The sequence below is a fragment of the Nymphalis io genome, chromosome 28, assembly GCF_905147045.1.
Source record: "Nymphalis io chromosome 28, ilAglIoxx1.1, whole genome shotgun sequence".
In the NCBI taxonomy this organism is placed as follows: Eukaryota; Metazoa; Arthropoda; class Insecta; order Lepidoptera; family Nymphalidae; genus Nymphalis; species Nymphalis io.
This window is the reverse complement of record NC_065915.1, coordinates 4,999,257-5,018,728: the sequence shown is the minus strand read 5'-3', so window position 1 is coordinate 5,018,728 and position 19,472 is coordinate 4,999,257. Positions and strand designations below refer to the sequence as shown.

The 19,472-nt window shown below is 36.6% G+C and overlaps 2 protein-coding genes across 3 annotated transcripts in view; both read right to left on the bottom strand.

Moving 5' to 3' along the window:
* The window catches only part of LOC126779134 (probable chitinase 2), a 155,138-nt gene extending 136,804 nt beyond the window's left edge, over positions 1–18,334 (bottom strand). The window contains exon 1 of one of the 2 annotated variants that reach the window (XM_050502992.1): positions 18,324–18,334. The gene's annotated coding sequence lies outside the window, so the exon portion shown is untranslated. Of the gene's footprint in view, positions 1–17,416; positions 17,517–18,323 lie in introns of those variants that run through there. The other variant, XM_050502991.1, reaches the window with a different exon arrangement.
* Positions 8,192–18,464, bottom strand: LOC126779089 (probable chitinase 2). Its single transcript, XM_050502925.1, has 9 exons — positions 18,329–18,464; positions 17,252–17,416; positions 16,527–16,722; positions 15,963–16,059; positions 13,855–14,070; positions 12,872–13,066; positions 12,376–12,506; positions 11,769–11,941; positions 8,192–8,562 (listed from the first exon to the last, which is right to left on the bottom strand). Exons 1-9 carry the CDS (start codon positions 18,396–18,398, stop codon positions 8,294–8,296), a joined length of 1,512 nt encoding a protein of 503 aa, XP_050358882.1. The 5' UTR covers positions 18,399–18,464; the 3' UTR covers positions 8,192–8,293.
* Between the last annotated feature and the right edge of the window lie 1,008 nt (positions 18,465–19,472).

The window sequence follows — 19,472 nt, the reverse complement described above, 5'->3', positions numbered from 1 at the left end:
TATCGCTTTTAACTCGGCCATTTTATTTAAGCGAAAATGAATATTTTCAACAAATCATAAAGATATTGGTACTTTTTATTTTATTTTTGAAATTTGAGTAGGAATAGTAGGAACTTCTCTTAGTTTATTAATTCAAACTGAATTAAGAAACCCAGGAGCTTTAATTGGAGATGATCAAATTTATAATACAATTATTACAGCTCATGCTTTTATTATATATTTTTTTATAGTTCTACCTATTATAATCGGAGGATTTGGTAATTGATTAATTCCATTAATATTAGGAGCACCAGATATAGCTTTCCAACGAATAAATAATATAAGATTTTGACTTTTACCGCCTTCACTAATATTATTAATTTATAACTAGTAGAATTGTTGAAAATGGAGCAGGAACAGGATGAACAGTTTACCCCCCACTCTCTTCTAATATTGCTCATAGAGGCTCATCAGTAGACTTAGCAATTTTTTTTTTTTTTTTACATTTAGCTGGAATTTCATCAATTTTAGGAGCAATTAATTTTATTACAACAATTATTAACATACGAATTAATAATAAATCTTTTGATCAAATACTTTACTTTACTTTACTTTACTTTATACTTTATTGTACACCACACCACAAAGAGAAAAATATAGAACATGTATTGTACGGGAATAACTGGCTCGACGAAATAAAAAAGGCGAATTTGGATGACTTAGGAACGTGTATTACCTCGTTGTCGGTAAGTACGCTAATCCCCATCAAACGGTGATGGTGAGCGGCAATTATATGCAAAATTAAGTTGACGGTACACAGGCTTACATTGTTGCTTCAAATAATAAACAGGCGCACCAACATGCCCCCGGACGTTGAAAGCTCCTCTTTCAACACGAATCAGTAGAAATTGGTAGTGGGCAAATTTTGTTAAACGCTCGTCGGATTACTCCAGCAGACGTCCGTATGTCAGCTACACGGACAACTCCATCAGATCCTGGATGGATACCTAAAATTCGTCCCATCTTCCATTTTAGCGGTGGAAGGTTGTCTTCCTTCACAACTACCATGGTGTTCAGCTTCAATTCCTCATTTGATTTACGCCATTTGCTTCTTTGTTGCAACTCTGAAACATACTCCTTACTCCACCGAGCCCAAAAATGCTGGCGTAGTTGCTCGATTCTTTGAAAACGAGTTAAATAGTTAATAGGATCGTTTCGACAATCTCGTTGAGGAAGAGAAGTTAGCGGTCGACCAACAAGAAAATGACCCGGCGTCAGAGGCGAAAAATCTTCAGGATCAGAAGACAGCGGTGTTAAAGGGCGAGAATTCAATACAGCCTCAATTTAGATCAGAGTGGTGTGAAGTTCTTCGAACGACAGGTTACAATTTCCCAACACAGGTTTGAGATGATATTTTGTCGACTTAACACCCGCCTCCCAGAGTCCGCCGAAGTGAGGAGTGTACGCGGGAATAAAATGCATTTTTATTCCATCGTTACCTAAACTTCACCTAGACAATCGCAATTAGATTTTAAAAATTTACTTATATCGTTATACGCGCCAACAAATGAGGTACCATTGTCAGAATATATATCTAAAGGTTTTCCTCTGCGCGAAATAAATCTATATAATACTAGTAAATTTTTATTTGTGCATAAGTCACCTTCTAACTCCAAGTGAATTGCCTTGGTCGTAAAACAAATATATATCGCGATGTACATTTTTACTAGCCTACACCCACGACCTTGTCGACTAGCGCACATGATAGGACCGGTGTATCAACGCCAACACTTTCAAATGGATAGCCTCCTCGAAGAAGACGCTGCCTTGGCAAGTTCCCCATTAAAGGAGTAATTACATTACCTTTCATTCGACAACAACGTACACATTTACGATAACAAGCTTTCGCTAAATTTCGACCACCTATAGGCCAATACGATTCCCTTATGGAAGCTAATAATAGCTGCGGACCAACGTGCGTTAATTTATTGTGTGTGTAACTAAATAATAATTGTGTAAAAATATGTGTGGACTGTAAAAGAATATGTTGATAATATGAATATGATTTTTATTATAAGAGAATGTCGAATTTTCTAAACGTCCTCCAACTCACATTATATTATTAGAATCTAAGAAAACATTAAATTTAAGAAGAGCACTTTTCACAGGTAAATTTTGATTATTTATAAGTAATTTATAGTCTGGAAAGGACTCAATTTAACTTTTTACGATAATAATATGCTTCTTGTAATTCATCTTGTGCCAAGAATTTACGTGATATAATTTACTATAATCGGGTTTAGTTTTAAGTCTACGTTCAAGAAAGTATAAGCAATTACTAGCCTTACGAAATGAGTCACCAAAAATGGAAGAGTCTTTTTTTAAAGGGATATGAACACAGAAACGACCGTTCGGTAACCGCGTCGTATCTTTAATAAAATGTTCCTCACACAACCTTTCTTCTGGCGTATAATCAGATAACTGAGAGTTAATCTCCTCGAAATTCCAAAATTGCATTAAATCCTTCGAATTAAATCAAAATCAGTATCATCATGAGAACTGGTTTGAGTAAAATGACATGATATTTTATTTAATAATTTACCATCACAATAGGTGACGGGGCTAGAAATGATCCAGCCTAGTTTGGTTTCACATAACACAGCCTTTCCAACACCTAACTTAATTTTTTCAGAACCTAGCAAGTCCCAGAAGAGATCAGCACCAATTAAAATATCTACTTCCGACGGCTGGTAGAAAGTAGGGTCGGCTAAACAAATATTAGGGATATTAAGGTTAGACAAATCAACTTCACAACAGGGCATGTCATTTGTTATTAACGACAATACAAAACAAAATAACTTAGCACTATCGCTGTTATCTAGTGACGTCATTTTAACCTGACATGTATTGCCTATGCGAGAATTCACGTTAATTATGCCAAAAATTGATCCATCTACTTGTTTAGTATATAACTTGAGCCGTTTACATAATCGCTCCGTCATAAAGCATGATGTGCTGCCACTGTCGAGTGCCACACGCACTATATGTTCAACACTATTACGATCGTATACTTTAACTAAAGCTTTATAATAACACGCCGTGCTGCTTGTTATTATTTTTGCTTTACGAAGGCGAGAGGTTCGCAGATAAAGCGACGTTACCAGCGCCAGTGTGAATCGAGCGCTCAGGCGCATCAGACGTTGACTGAGACGCTGATATATTGTTATCCATTTCATAGCGATTACCTTTAATGTCAGAGACGCGAATTAATATATTGTGCCTACGCTTACATAACTTGCACCCTGGTTTTTTACAATTGTTAGCAAAATGACCTGAACGAAAGCAGTTGTAACACACTTTATAACTCGGTATTAACTTAAGACGAGCTTCATTACTTAATGCAAGAAACTGTGAACAACTAGTTAGACTGTGGTCACCTTTACAAAAGGGACAAGTCTTAGTGACTGATTCAGGGCTTGGACAACCAGAACTCTGTGTCATTACCATGGATGTTATCTTTGGAACGTGTTTATTAGTCACAGGCGTATTTTTTCGTGATAACTCTAAAGTTTCAATTAAGTCAGCGCGCGTATGAATGAATTGAAGGAATGTATCGAATGTAATTTTGCTATTCTTGTCTACACGGCTCTTAAGCTCCTCCCACTCACGATAAGACTTCTGATCTAACTTGCGAGTAACTAAATATGTTAATAAAGTGTCCCATTGTTTAACTGGCTCACCTAAGGATTCTAAAGAACGCAAGTTTTTATTTAATTGGTCTATCAACCCTTTTAATGCTACAGAAGACTCCCTAGTAACAGCTTCGATATTAAATAAGGCTGACACGTGATTCTGCACTAATAATCTTTTATTATCATAACGATCGCATATTAAACTCCAAGCAACTGTATAATTACTAGCAGAAAACTCAATCGATTGAATAACCACAGCAGCAGATCCCACCAAAAAAGCACGCAGATAATGGAATTTATTTATTTGGTCAATTTCATCATTATTATGGATGAAGCTAGTAAAAGTGTCACGAAATTCTAGCCAATTACTACAACACCTATTAAACTGTGGTAGCTGTATTGTAGGCAACTTAATAGGATTATGAATACTGACACCTGTATTCCTATCACTACATATAGACTCACTGTCTTCATTGTAAAACTTTAAAAATTCTTGAGATCTAGACAATACCTTATAATATAATGATTCAAACTCTGAACGCTCAGAAAACTGTAATTTTACATCGTCAACTATACATTCCAAACGCAACTGTACCTCATGATATTGCACGTACAACGACTCGATCCGTTCCCTCCGCAATTGCAATTCAGTAACATCACAACTGCTTAATTTTTTATCACTCAATGCATCGAGGTAATTAATAAATGCTGTTAAGCGACCTTTAAAACTTCCACGGTTTTTTACTAACTCCCTTTCCTCGGACACACTGGGATTCGGTTGTCGTCAACCTGTAATGTATACAATAACAAGTTATATAACTATGTACTTTTTAAATTATAAACTTTAGGCACTACGTTCTAGAATTTATTTTATTTTATTTAACAATGTAAATAGGTAATCTTTATAGTACATGTTAACAATATAATTATTAAATTTAAAACGGCAAATTTATTTTAACCTACACGTGTTTCTTAATATATAAATAAATAAATAATTATTTTAAGTACACTACGGCTTAATTAACTATATTAAAAGTAAATGGATTGTAATAATACCTAACACTTATTAATACATTATATTTAACAAGTACCTACGCATCAACCGTAATAATTGAATGTATGTCTCTTAAATGCAATTTTAAAATTATAAAACGAAGTAATTACTTCTACAATAATATTTTAATTATTGTATATATAATATTTCTGCTAATCATATGTATATAATATGAAAAATGGGAACCATTCAAAATGCAAGTTGGTACTTAATTAAAATAATTAATACAGGTACAAAATGTGCAAACCTTTTATATTTCTTATATATATTAAAGTTAAATACAACCTGTACGAGTATTGGGTGTCGATATTATTCACAAGAATACTTAACACCGTTGACATATGTGTACTAACTCCAAATTCACTCTGCCAACGTGTAACTCGTCAAGTATCAGTTATTTTTAATTCCGTTGTTAATTAATATTTCTGATTCATTAATTATCTTCTTTAATCCTTAAGCCTCCTATCCTAAGGCTCGACGAAATAAAACGGGCGATTTTGGATACCTTGGAAAACGTGTATTAACTCGTTGCCGGTATGAACGCTAATCACCATCAAACGGTGACGGTGAGCAGTAATTATAAGTAAAATTAAGCTGACGGTACACAGGTTTACATTGTTGCTTCAAATAATAATCAGGCGCTCCAGCACCCTGTTTGCCGTCCACATCGTATTCTTTGCCAGGGTTCCATCTCATTCGTAATGATCGTAACAACAGGACTGGTGGTGGTGTGGTGATCTATCTTAGATCCTACATTCCCATAAAATTGTAAGTTCGTCGTGTCAGCCACCTCCTGTTGATTCTGCTGAACTCTTACTGGTTGAAGTTTCTCTAAGCCAGACAAAAATTTTATTGGCGTGTTTTATTGTCCCTCTCTATTAACGAATTTCTTTTTCTCTTTTGAAGTCCTTGTAGAAACGTTTGTCCCAAATTATAGTCACACCATATTAATGGACGACTTCAATACATGTCTACTGAAGGATGACAATAGGGCTAATAGGCTTGTATCTATTTCTTCTCTTCTTGACCTTATAATTGTGTCTTCTCCTGATCTCGTTTCCAAGCACGGTCAGTGTCCTGACGATGCTTTTTCCTACCATGATTTAATGTTTCTTTCGTATAAATTGCGCCCTCCCAAAGTTAAACCTAAGATATTTCTGCGGCGTAATTTTGCTAATATAATTAATAATAATTTTTTCATTTCAAGGATGAATAACGACCTCAATACCATTCTTGAGTGGAGTAAATCTCTTGGTCTTAATGTTAACCCTAGCAAATCTCAAGCCATAATAATTGTCAGCCGGAAACAATTATCAAAAGTCGACTGGTCTTCTTTGCCATCAATAATGTTTGACAATATTGTCATCCCTTATTGCGATTGTGTTAAAAACTTGGGAGTTTTCCTTGATAATTGACTCGCCATGTAAATGAAATCAGCAGGAAGGTGTTTGTTGCACTGAGGTCTTTGCGTCGTCTTCGACATTTTCTTTCAATTCCTACCAAAATTATGCTCGCACAGACTCTACTCCTTCCTATCCTTGATTTCCTATCCTTCGGTTAAGTCAACAAAGCTTGCATCAGCATATGACGCAAGCTTTGTTGACTTAACCGAAGACCAATTAACTAAGCTTAGAGACTTCAAAATACATTTATTCGGTTTATATTTGGATTACGCAAATATTTTTTTTTTTTTTATAGAATAGGAAGGAGGACGAGCATATGGGCCACCTGATGGTAAGTGGTCACCAAACGCCCTTAGACATTGGCATTGTAAGAAATGTCAACCATCGCTTATAGCCAATGCGCCACCAACCTTGGGAACTAAGATTTTATGTCCCTTGTGCCTGTAATTACACTGGCTCACTCACCCTTCAAACCGGAACACAACAATATCAAGTATTGCTGTTTTGCGGTAGAATATCTGATGAGTGGGTGGTACCTACCCAGACGAGCTTGCACAAAGCCCTACCACCAGTAGACCTGTATATGACCACATTTCACAATTTCGTTCTCGTCTTAATTGGTTACCCATTCAACTTTGCCGGAATATGCACATCCTGTCTATTCTGTAAAAAAAAAAGCCGAGATGGCCCAGTGGTAAGAACGCGTGAATCTTAACCGATGATCGTGGGTTCAAACCCGGGCAAGCACCACTGAATTTTCATGTGCTTAATTTGTGATTATAATTCATCTCGTGCTTTACGGTGAAGGAAAACATCGTGAGGAAACCTGCATGTGTCTAATTTCACTGAAATTCTGCCACATGTGTATTCCACCAACCCGCATTGGAGCAGCGTGGTGGAATAAGCTCCAAACCTTCTCCTCAAAATGAGGAGAGGAGGCCTTTAGCCCAGCAGTAGGACATTCACAGGTTGTTTCGGTTCGGTCTATTCTGTACTGCGTATTGTTTCACCCTTATACTCCCCCTTACTTGAAGGAGAAATTTTTATTTTTAGGAAATACTGGAGAAGTACTTCGTTCTGTGAAGAGATGGATTTTAAGGGTGCCCGAACATAAATCATCATTTTATAATAATTCTTTTACAATTCAGGCTATTAAAATCTGGAACGATCTTCCTATAAATATTCGGGAGGCCAAATCTATAAATATTTTTAAAAAACTTGTGAAAGATCACTTTCTGTCTCAAATGCCTTATCACCAATAATTTCTTTTATTTCAGTATTTCTTGTATTATTCATTTGTTTTTCTTTTTTCTTTTTTGTCATGTTTGAGGACTTATCGTTTTATTCGTTGTTGCTGTATATAGTATGTATTTATATGATATACTTATAATTTTGCATGTACTAATAATATAATTTATTTATAGATATATGTATAGTATGTGTATTTTATATTATATATATATATATATATATATATATATATATATATATATATATATATTGTTTTATATTAAATATGTATGTATAATATGTGTATTTTATATTTACATTTAATAATTGGTTTTGTTTTAATTAAATATTAATATTATTTCATTCATACCACCACCTACCTCATATCCTATCTGTAATTACTTACACCGTTGGTTGCCTGGAAGAGATCGCTATGTAGCGATAAGGTCGCCATAAATGTACATTTATTTAGGCTATATATATGTTTTGTATTTTTCTCTTTGTGGTGTGATGTACAATAAAGTATTAAAGTAATCCCTTAATAAACGTACTGTTATTTTTGTGGTGCATTAAATTTTGCACATTTAAAATTATTATCATAAACTATTTTAAGCTGCGTGCATAGGTAGGTAAATAATTTTTAAGCTTATATTTTTCTTTGTGTGCCGCAAAATTTTGAAATTAATAATTTTAAATTACGTATCCTGTATATATGAAGGCTATTGATTACTTTGACTAAATAAAATAGGTGCTTAAATTTGAAAAAAAACAATCTAATACAAAAGAAATTATTTCAAAATATTTTATTAATTAATAAAAACAAATGTTAGATGTTAACAATAATATAGACTAACACGTGAGCAACTGTTAGTGCAGGGATTCAAGAATTTAATTAAAACGTATTTTTAGGCTGTATAATATTTTCCTTTTTCATTCTAAGAACCAGGCCCTTTAAAACATACTTCTGAGCAAGTTATTTCACACGTCTGTGTGTCACTATAATCTCCTATATTCTGCTCGTATTCCTGCTCTTTTAAACTAGTTCTAGCTAGATTAATCTCGTCTATTATCTTCTTCTCTTCTAATGCTATATATATCGCTTCATTAATCGTCCTCAAAAGGGGATAATTTCTGAAATTATTTTGTTTAAATCCGAGAATTTGTTTATTTCTTAAATATCCATATACGTTCCCGTCTGAGTCAGCTGTAATTAATGAATAATGATTAAAAATAGCCGAGATGGCCTAGTGGTAAGAACACGTAAATATTAACCGATGATCGTGGGTGCCCGAGTTTGAACCCACAAATCAATCAATCAATCAACAGCCAATCGTTGTCCACTGCTGAACATAGGCCTCTCCCAAGGTGCGCCAAAGCTCCCTGTCCTCCACCTTCCGCATCCAGTTGGTGCCCGCCACCTTCTTAAGGTCGTCGGTCCACCTGCCTGGAGGGCGCCCTACGCTGCGCTTGCCGATTCGCGGTCTCGTTTAGTCCACTTTAGGACTCGTCTGCTCCAACGGCCATCGGTCTGACGACATATGTGACCAGCCCACCGCCACTTCAGCCTGCTAATTTTGCAAGCTATGTCGGTGACTCCGGTTCTTTTCCGGATAATCTCATTTCTAATCTTATCCTTCAAAGATACTCCGCGCATAGCTCGCTCCATAGCACGCTGAGCGACTTTGAATTTGTGGACTAGTCCCGCAGTTAGTGTCCATGTTTCGGCACCGTATGTCATGGCAGGTAAGACGCATTAGTTGAAGACTTTCGTCTTCAAACATTGCGGTATAGACGATTTGAGGACTTGAGGAAGGTTGCCAAATGCTGCCCATCCCAAGCGAATTCTTCAATCGGCTTCCTTCTCGAAGTTGTTCCTACCGACTTGTATTATCTGTCCTAGGTAGGTATATTCACTAACAACTTCGAGAGGTTTCCCCTCGACGTATATCGATCCCGGCACGACATGCCTATTGAACATGACCTTGGTCTTGTCCAAGTTTATACCGAGACCGACACACCGGGAAGACTCGCCTAGGCTACGCAACATTTCGGTGAGTTGTTCCAACGACTCTGCTATGATGACGATATCGTCGGCAAATCGAAGGTGTGAGATGTACTCGCCGTTTACATTGACTCCATCCAATGCGTTGGTGAACAGTTTCGGGGATATTACATCCCCCTGTCTCACTCCTCTGCGCAGTTGGATCGCCTTCGTCTTACAGTCCTGGATGTGGACAGTCATTGTAGCGGCGTTGTACAGACATCTCAGTACCTCGATATATCTCCAATCGATATGACATCTCTGCAATGAGTCGAACACTGCCCAGGTTTCGATGGAGTCGAAGGCTTTCTCGTAGTCCACAAATGCCATACACAGCGGCTGATTGTACTCTTCGGTCTTCTGCACAATCTGCCGAACATTATGGATGTGGTCCACGGTGCTGTAGCCTGATCGAAAGCCGGCTTGCTCTGGGGGCTGGAACTCGTCAAGTCGTCTGGCGAGACGGTTCGTGACGACTCTTGAGAACAGCTTATACACGTGACTCAGGAGAGAGATTAGTCTGTAGTTTTTCAAGAGGGTTTTATCACCTTTCTTGAAAAACAGTACCACCTCACTCCCGCTCCACGTTTCCGGGGTCTTGCCATGTTGGATGACGGAATTAAAGAGGCTTGCTAGCTCTTTCAGGACCGGAGTCCCACCTGCCTTAAGCAACTCTGTTGTGATTCCGTCATCTCCCGGAGCTTTGTTGTTTTTAAGCTGTTCTAGAGCCGCCCTAATCTCTCCTTGGTCAACGACCGGGAGCTCCTCGGAGTAATGGCGCATAAGAGGGGCGCGCTGGTCATCAATACTGATTCCCACGGGTTTATCCGATCTTGAAGAGAACAACTGCCCATAAAACCTCTCTACTTCTCCGACAATCTCAGGCCTAGAGGTAACGACCCCACCAATTTCAGTTTTAAGTTTTGTCAGACGCGGCCTCCCAAACTTGCGAGCGAACATTTTCGATCCCCGATTTTGCTCAATCGCAGCCTTGATGGCACGGGTATTGGAGCGTCGGAGATCGCGTCGCGTCAGCGTTTTTATTATTCGATTTAAGGCCTTATCTGACAAAAACGATAGTAGTTCTCGTCGTTTTCTCATCAGCTCGAGTGTCTCAGCAGAGAGTTTTGGTGCGTTGTCTCTTCTCTGTGGCGGAAAACACTTGCGGGATGTGTTTTGCAGTATTTTGACCATCGTGTCTGTTCTCTCATCAATGCTGCTTATGGTTTCCAACGCGGTGAATTGATTTTGAAGTTCCATTTGGAACTTTTCGGAGCCTTGAGCAGTTTGGAGCATGGTAGGTCGGAGAGTAGACCTCATCATTCTCGATCTTTCGGCTTTTAAGTTGATATTTAGAGTGCCTCGAACCAAGCGGTGATCACTTCCGGTATTAAACCTGTTGATCACTGAAACATCTCTAAATATGTGCCTTTTATTCGAAATGATAAAGTCTATCTCGTTCCTTGTCACGTTATCGGGGCTTCGCCAGGTCCACCTCCTCTGAGGCTTCTTTTGAAAGAAAGAATTCATCAAAAAAAGCCCCTGCGCTTCGAGAAAGTTTACCAGCATTCGCCCCCTGTGATTTCTGCAGCCCAAGCCGTAAGGTCCGACTTTCGATTCACCGCTATATTGTACTCCCACTTTAGCATTAAAGTCTCCCATAACAACATTGTAGTGGGCCTTCAAGGTGTCGTTGAGGGCCTTTGCGATGTACTCGTACATCGCTTCGACCACATCATCAGAGTATGTCGAAGTTGGCGCATATACCTGTACGACCTTCAGGGAGTACCTGTCGGAAAGTTTTAGGACAAGGTACGCTACCCGGTTTGAAACACTACTGATTTCCACAATGCTGCTAATGAGATCCTATTTGACTAGAAAACCGACACCACCCTGGAAGAGGTTATCACCTTCGCGGAAGTAGAGTAAGTTACCGGACTCTAGAGTTATCGTGTCCTACCCCTGTCTTCGGACTTCAGATAACCCCAGTCTATGCCAGTTTATATGACTTAACTCTACTTCTAATTCGGCGAGGTGATGGTCCAGCCTCATCGAGCGTCCATTATACGTTGCCATGTGCAGTCGTTTTATACGGTAGCCTGCCGTGAACCGGTGATTCTTAGCACCCCCTGCCCTTCCGATACCGCGACCGCTACCTTGGTCGGGCCTAGCGGGCTTGCCGGTAACTGGGGTTGAACCCACGATCATCGGTTAATATTCACGCGTTCTAACCACAAGGTCATCTCGCCCAAAACATCGGCGGCGTATTTTTAATAATAAAGCGAGCTAACCATTAAGGATATTGAATAAAGATTTGGCTTGGTTTCATGCGGAAAAATGTTCACGAAATTGCAAAGAATTATACTCACTCTGGGTATTTGGAATTTTAGAGGGGTCTTGCCAGAATTTGTCTTTTGTTATGTCATTAAATCTCACAGTGAAATCCATATAAGTATCGTTTGGCATGTCACAGAGACCTTTGAAATCATCCGTGTCTATACTCCAAGCCATAAACCCAGCGATATTGTATTCAATACCCAATCTGTAATTCATAAAAACAGTTGTACGATATATAATAACAATAATTGACTCTGGTTAAACATTTTCTACGAAATTTGACGATTTTGTACAGACTTTTACTTATATTAACTGAACGCTACTATGTCACATTTATGGCATAGTAGCGTTCAGATAATATAAGACTCATTTCCTTTTATTATAAATAAGTGTTTTAGTTTTCTTTACCATACTTCTGGTCATTTTTACAAGCCTTAACTTGAAAACCAACCCGCATTAGAGCAGCGTGGTGAACAACCTCCAAATTTTCTCCTCAAAAAAAGGAGAGAAGGCCTTAGCTCATCGGGACATTCACAAGCTGTTATTTGACTTTAACTTGTAAAAACATCATTCCTTTCATTACTTCACCAGTCACTTAACCCTCATATACATAAGCTAATAGATATACGTATGTCTTACTTGACTTTATTGGCGATAGAACGAGTGTCGTCATAAGAAACAATTCGACGTCCATCACGCAAATACGGTGTCGACGATTCTTTATCCCAATGATAAACCCACTTGAAATTATTTTTTAATTCTAGACATACCTGGATAAAAAATCAACAAAAAGTTTTAGTTAATAGAAAGGTCTGTCATGTTGATTTATGACTAGCTCCGTTGATCCTGATGTCCAGAGTTCAAACCCTGGGTCTGACCGATAAAACAATATTGCGTTATAGTTTTACAGATATCAACTTATCAGTCAGATGATTTAGCACTAAATATTCCGATCACGGCTCAGAACACCTTTGCTACGGGACACCATTGCCTAGGTGGACTGAAGACCCAAAGAACGTAAGAATTGGATTCAAACAGTACAAAACTGGTCAGAATTGCAACAATTAGAAGATTATGACCCGCAATAGATATTTAACGGGATTCCAACTGCGTTATCTAAGATATTTTCACTTACCTCGTTATATCCGTACATATTAGTTCCGTTAAGATATGGTCCAGAAAATCCATTAATTTCTGCTTCAGTTTTTCCAAATTCAATATTTTTTACATCGGATTCTTTCAAAATAAACGTCCGTCCGATGAATTGTATGCCGAGAACTAATTTATCAGGACTTATTCCTGACGAAAGCAAGTATTTAATTGTATATTCCTAAAAATATAATTAATCATATTTAATTACTTACCTATCTGCTTTTCGTCGTTTTATCTAAACTACTGCTTCATCTTCGCTTCGTTCCGACACTTAGTATTTTTTTAAATTTAGAATATGCTGATACACTTGCAAATGATCACATAGACACCATTACCGCCGCCCATAGAAATTGGCAGTTTAGGAATATTAACTATCCCTTATATCATCAATGCGCCACCAACCTTGGGAACTCGTTATGTCTCTTGTGCGTGCAGTTACACTGGCTCACTCAACCATATACACAATAATACTAAGTACTGAGATGCTGCTGTTGCAGTACTGCTGTTTTGCCGTAGAATATATTAATTATATCACTTGTAAAATTCTTGGAGAATTTTGTACTTCAGGAACACGGTATGTTCTCTTTTTTTTCTGCTCAACACTTAAGGATTAAACAATATTTTATTTATTTCGTTAATTCATTTTTTTTCATTAATTTCGTTAAAAATATTCAAAATAAATTTATTGGCCCTGCCGCAGTAATAAATACTTTTAACGACAGCCATAAACTTCAGTCGCTAGCGGCGCCAACTGGTGAGCAATCAAAAGATAGCCCTCATATATACACAAATTCGAAACAAATATAATTATTATTTAAATGATGTTTTTAAAAACTAAGGACTGAAAGCTTGTATACCTATATGGTGCGTTCACCCATCAATTTGCACGTCTTATTTTAAACTGCACACAATAATAACTGTAATACATTGAAATTTATGACTATAAAAAATATAATGTTATCATACCACATTTCTTTCATCCCCTTTATTTAATCCCTTTAATGGTGCGGATGCTCCAACTATTCTGTCCCAGTGTCCATTATAATCATAACCAAGTAAATAAATCAAGTCCAAATAACGATTCAGACTCACTAAATCATACGCAGAACTCATTATTTCTCTGGTATTAGCCAATGACGCGCTTAGAATGTAGCCGTATGGTAAGAATGCCTCTTTTAATTCCTGAAAACATAAAATATAACTCTAGATATCCCATTTGCAAAGCATAGGCCTCATGTTGTAAGTATAAATTCTCTTCATTTTCACATTTTCGTCCCATCTCTATTTTGCCTATCCTATCAAAAATCCTTGAAGACGTTGTACATAAGCAACTGTCAGAATTCCTAACACATAATCATCTCCTTAGTCCTTTTCAATCCGGTTTCCGTTCCGGTCATAGTACTTCCACCGCACTGCTTAAAGTCACTGAAGACATTCGCTTTGCTATGGACAAAAGTGAGTTTACTATTCTCATTTTGCTCGATTTTAGCAATGCCTTTAATTCAGTCGACTTTGATGTATTGCTTGGTATCCTTCGCTCACTTAACTTTGCTCAGCCTGTGATTGATTGGTTCCAATCTTATCTTCGTGGTCGTCGGCAGATGGTAAAGTCTGATGAGGCTTCCTCGGACTGGGCTGATCTCTCTGCTGGCGTTCCGCAAGGCGGCGTACTTTCTCCTCTTCTGTTTTCAATCTTCATTAATGAAATTACCAAAGTTATTTCTTCTCACTACCATCTCTATGCAGACGATTTACAACTTTATAGACACGTCACCTTATCAAATCTGTGTTCGACCATACATGATATCAATTATGATCTTTAAAAAAATTAAGAACTGGGCTGCATCCTTTGGGCTTCTTGTTAATCCCTTGAAGTCGAAGGCATTGATAATAGGTACCAGACAGTTACGTAGCAAGATTAATTAGGACATTGTACCATCAATTGTTTATGATGGAACTCAAATTGCATATAGTGACCAAGCTAGTAATCTGGGGTTAGTCATAGATTGCAATTTATCATGGAGAGCTCAGGTTAACGAAGTCAGTAAACATGTCCATTTCTCTCTGCATTCTCTAAAACGTTTGCAGAATTTCCTTCCTTTCAAAACAAACTACTTACTTGCACAATCCCTTCTTCTTCCTTTCCTGGACTACGCTGATGTTTGCTATCTTGATGCGAATGAAGAGCTACTTGACAAACTAGATAGACTTCAAAATTTGTGCATTCGTTTCATTTACGGTCTGCGCAAATTTGATCACATTTCTCAATATCGACGTCAGTTAAAGTGGCTTCCTATCCGACTTCGCCGGAGCTTGCACATATTATCGCTTCTTTTTAATATATTAAACCATGGTAGCCCTGTTTACCTACATGAGCGTTTTCTGTTTTGTCCTGCTCGTGAAAGACCTGTACGCGCATGTGTGGCGTCGATAACTCTTGAGGTACCATTTTTTAATACTACTTCCTTTGGTAACTCGTTTTCCGTTGTTGCCGCTCGCCTATGGAACTCTCTTCCAGATAATATTTTCCATAATAATGTTACAATAAGATCGTTTAAAATCAGAGTTAAGCAACAATTTCTTTCCACTTAAGTTTAATTTATTTTATATGTATGTATATATATATTTTTTTGTGTATCTATGTAAGTTGAATGTATATATATATTATAGATGATGGTATATATTAATATATTTATTTGTATTTAGTGTGTAATATATTCATTTATCGTTAAGTCTACTTGAATTTTATAATATAAAACTAATTGATATTGTACCTACACCATAAATATGTATTACAAATAATCTCCACTAGATTCAGGGTTTCTGGAAGAGATCTCTTGTTAGAGATAAGTTTGTACACATTTTTCATTTATATAATTTTCTGTATACTCTGTTGGTACATAAATAAAAATAAATAAATAAATAAATACTATACTACCATTACAGGCTATGCATTACTCGTAACAATTAAATATCATATGGCGAAGGTGTTATATTAAGTTAGGAGCATTTTTTATGTTATTATTGTTATTATTTATAGGCAGACGGGAAACATGCGAATATTTATATGGTACCTTGACCAAAGTAACGAAGTTCTCTTTATCTTCAGGAGCTCCACCTCTCAGGGTAGGATATTTCCACATTATGTCTAGACCATCAAATTTGTATTTCCTACAAACAAAACCCTGGTTTAGGAAGTCATGCGACAGGAAATAAAAGATAGGTATTTAGAAGAAGTTTATTTTAATGGCGGCGGCCGCCAATTACATGACCAAACTTTAAGGAATAAACGATTCATTTCGTATTAGTGTTACATTTATATCAGTACATATTATAGAAAAGTCCTCCGTCGTCTATGTCTGTGTGAACGCGATAAACTCAATAGCTACTAAACGGATTTTCATACGGTTTTCACCAATGGACGGAGTTATTCATGAGAAAGGTTTAAGTGTATAAATCAGCTTAGTGAAAATTGGTTATAATAGGACGGTAAATGTTAAAGATGGCGGAAAAAATTATGACGATTGGGAACTATATTTGTTCCGATATACGTTTCATGTTGAACCTCACACTACCCGTGTGAAGCTGGGTAGCTAGTAGCACAAAACAATAAATTAATTATGTACTCTAAAACTTACTCAAGATATTGCATGACACTTCTGATAAATCTGAGTCTTTCCCATCTATTGCCAGCCATCTTAGAGAATTTCACGGAACCTTCATCCCACCCACCGAGACTTAAAGTAACTTTTATATGAGGATAACGCTTTTTAATCCCGGTCAGGTTTTTATAACCAGCGTTACCACTATCTCGTTCTATATCAAGCCACTTGTCTAGAAAAAACAGTAATGAAATTTCTTATCAGATATAATTGGTTAAATTAAAGAGGTTTTCAATTATTTAGTGAAGTAGGATGTCTTAGCAACAATATAATTTGTACGCTTTATTTTAATAGGCATGGTAAGCTGATGCAATTAAATAGGCAAGGCGAATACTACAAATTGAATTGATTTATAGTGTTTTAATATTGATTCGTATAATTCCACTGTTTGTTAGTCAGTGGTATCACGAATATGCCACATAAATAATTAATTAATCACGATTTTATTTAAAGGTAGCTTTATATATAAGCTTTATATTTAATAACAATAAAAACAAATTTGTTACATCTCTGGCGGTTATAATTTTCTTCTTATTATAATAATATATATCAACAAATATATATATTTCCTTGTATATGTACCGCATATACAAGGAAATCGAGAGTGGCGTCTGAGAGATGACGTCATAAGAGAGCGTCACGCCATTTGCCGTCCCAGCATACGAGTCAGACTCGTCCCTATGATATAAAAAAGGACTTACCGAGGCTTTTAATAGTATGCGATTCTTTATCTAAGCCAGCGAAAGCGTAGACAATGTGAGTGCATAATGTTGGATCTATGTCTGATATTTCAAATTTGACAGGAGGCTTCCTGTATATCGCCCAGGACGCTAAGTAGCAGACGGCAACTTTGCCATGTTTTGGACCTGAAAAGACAATGTACTTTATAACAAATGTAAAGTAACAGCTCCAATTCTGATCTAAACGCGATCTTATGGGGAGAAGGTTTACAGTTTATTCCACCACATCGCTCCAGGGCTGACGTTCATTCGACACATTGCTATTCATGTATCACCACTGAGCCATCTCGGCTATTATCTACAATGTCCTAGCAACGGTTAAAGGAATCGATTTTAAGAAATTAAAATAATCAGCCATTTATGGTCAACTGAAATGCGTTTGTTGACATTTATTAATTAAAGACATTTTATATAGTAGTTATAAGCAAAAACAAAAAAGGGTTTCCTTATATAACATTTTCATTCATTTTCTATTTGTGCATTCACTAATTAAATGAACCGATGGAATAATGTTATGATTTTTTATTAATAAATCTATTTTGCAAGCTTTATTCGAATTATTACCGATAATTTATAATAGGCCAACACTATCACACACAGCATAGTATTTGTCAATTAATCACCCAAAATATTCACAAAATAAGAATTGAAACTTTGATGCTCGTTTCTATAAACAAACTGCCCCCGACGACGCTTATATTAAAATACAAGCTAATTGTCTTATATTCACACGATAAGAAGATAAAAGTATTTTGGATATGATTTGCCTAAAGTCCGTGCTTAGTGAGCGTCTACGTCGGGAAAGAAGTAACTTTGACAAATTTCAAGTCAATCGGGCCGATAGCTTAGGAGATCTCGCGATGACCGGTATTTGGCTTATATGTATTTATGAAGATTAACTATGTATAGATAAGAATAAACAAAGTTAAGACGACCACAAAAACATTTGTTTTTTTTACTTATTAAAGTTCATTTAATAAACATAATTGATCACTCCTGAATAATACATAATAATAATTAAAATATTAAATACCTCACCATCGATATTAATGCCACCTACAATCAGATACACAGTCACGCTTAACAATAAACTTGTTCTGCAAAACATTTTACAAAGAAACTACAACTAAAAATGAGTTATAACCGCGAACGTCGTAGAGGAAGGTAAACTGTTCTAATTATTACAAACGCGTAAACAATTGATAATGGTCCTAATTATAATATATATAAACAACTCATTATTATTAAAATTCAGTGGATCACTTAGTGGCTTAAAACCCAGTGAGGGTTACACCCACCTATGGCATGTTATACCGCCTACAATACCGAATGAGTGAGATAGTGTACAGACACAAGGGATGTCACATAGTTCCCAAGATTGGTGACGCATTGGTGACGTAAGGGATTGTGAATATTTCGTACAATGCCAATGTTTACAGGCGGTGGGTACCACTAACCATCAGGTAGCCCATATGCTCGTCCGCCTACATATTCTATAAAAAAAACTTAAAATATCTAATTAATTTTTAATTAACGATAAGCGACGTTCAAAAATAACTTATTACTTATTATTGCATCCTGACATAAATAACATTAAACGTAACCATTAATGTTGTAGTTTTAAGAGATCAACTTTTTTTCTGCTGACAGTATATTTTGCATTTATAAGAACAAAACTTGAAATGGGAATGTATAATACTCACGCTCATACGTACGCACTTTACTAACGTAAAACAATAGTACTTGCAGTGTTGCAAACCCTTCGAAAGTAAAAAGTAAAAAATCATCAATAAAAAAAACAGTGATTCGATTAATTCAAAACGATTCACCATCATTAGTTGATTTACTGTCAATGAAAAAAAAAGTAACTCGCGTAATTTTTTATTTACTTCAAACGGTATAATAGCTGAAACGAACTGCTGTTTTTTATAATATAGAAAGGTGGGCCAAATGGGCCACGAGATGGATGAAGTGATGGTATGGTGATGTAAAAATATTAACCGATCCTTACATCGCCAATGCGCCACCGACCTTGGAAACTAAGATGTTACGTCCCCAGTACATGTAGTTACACTGACTCACTCACCCTTTAAACCGGTACACAACAATACTAAGTATTTCTGAATGGCGGTAAAGTATGTGATGAGTGGTTGGTATCAACCCAGACGAGCTTGCACAAAGT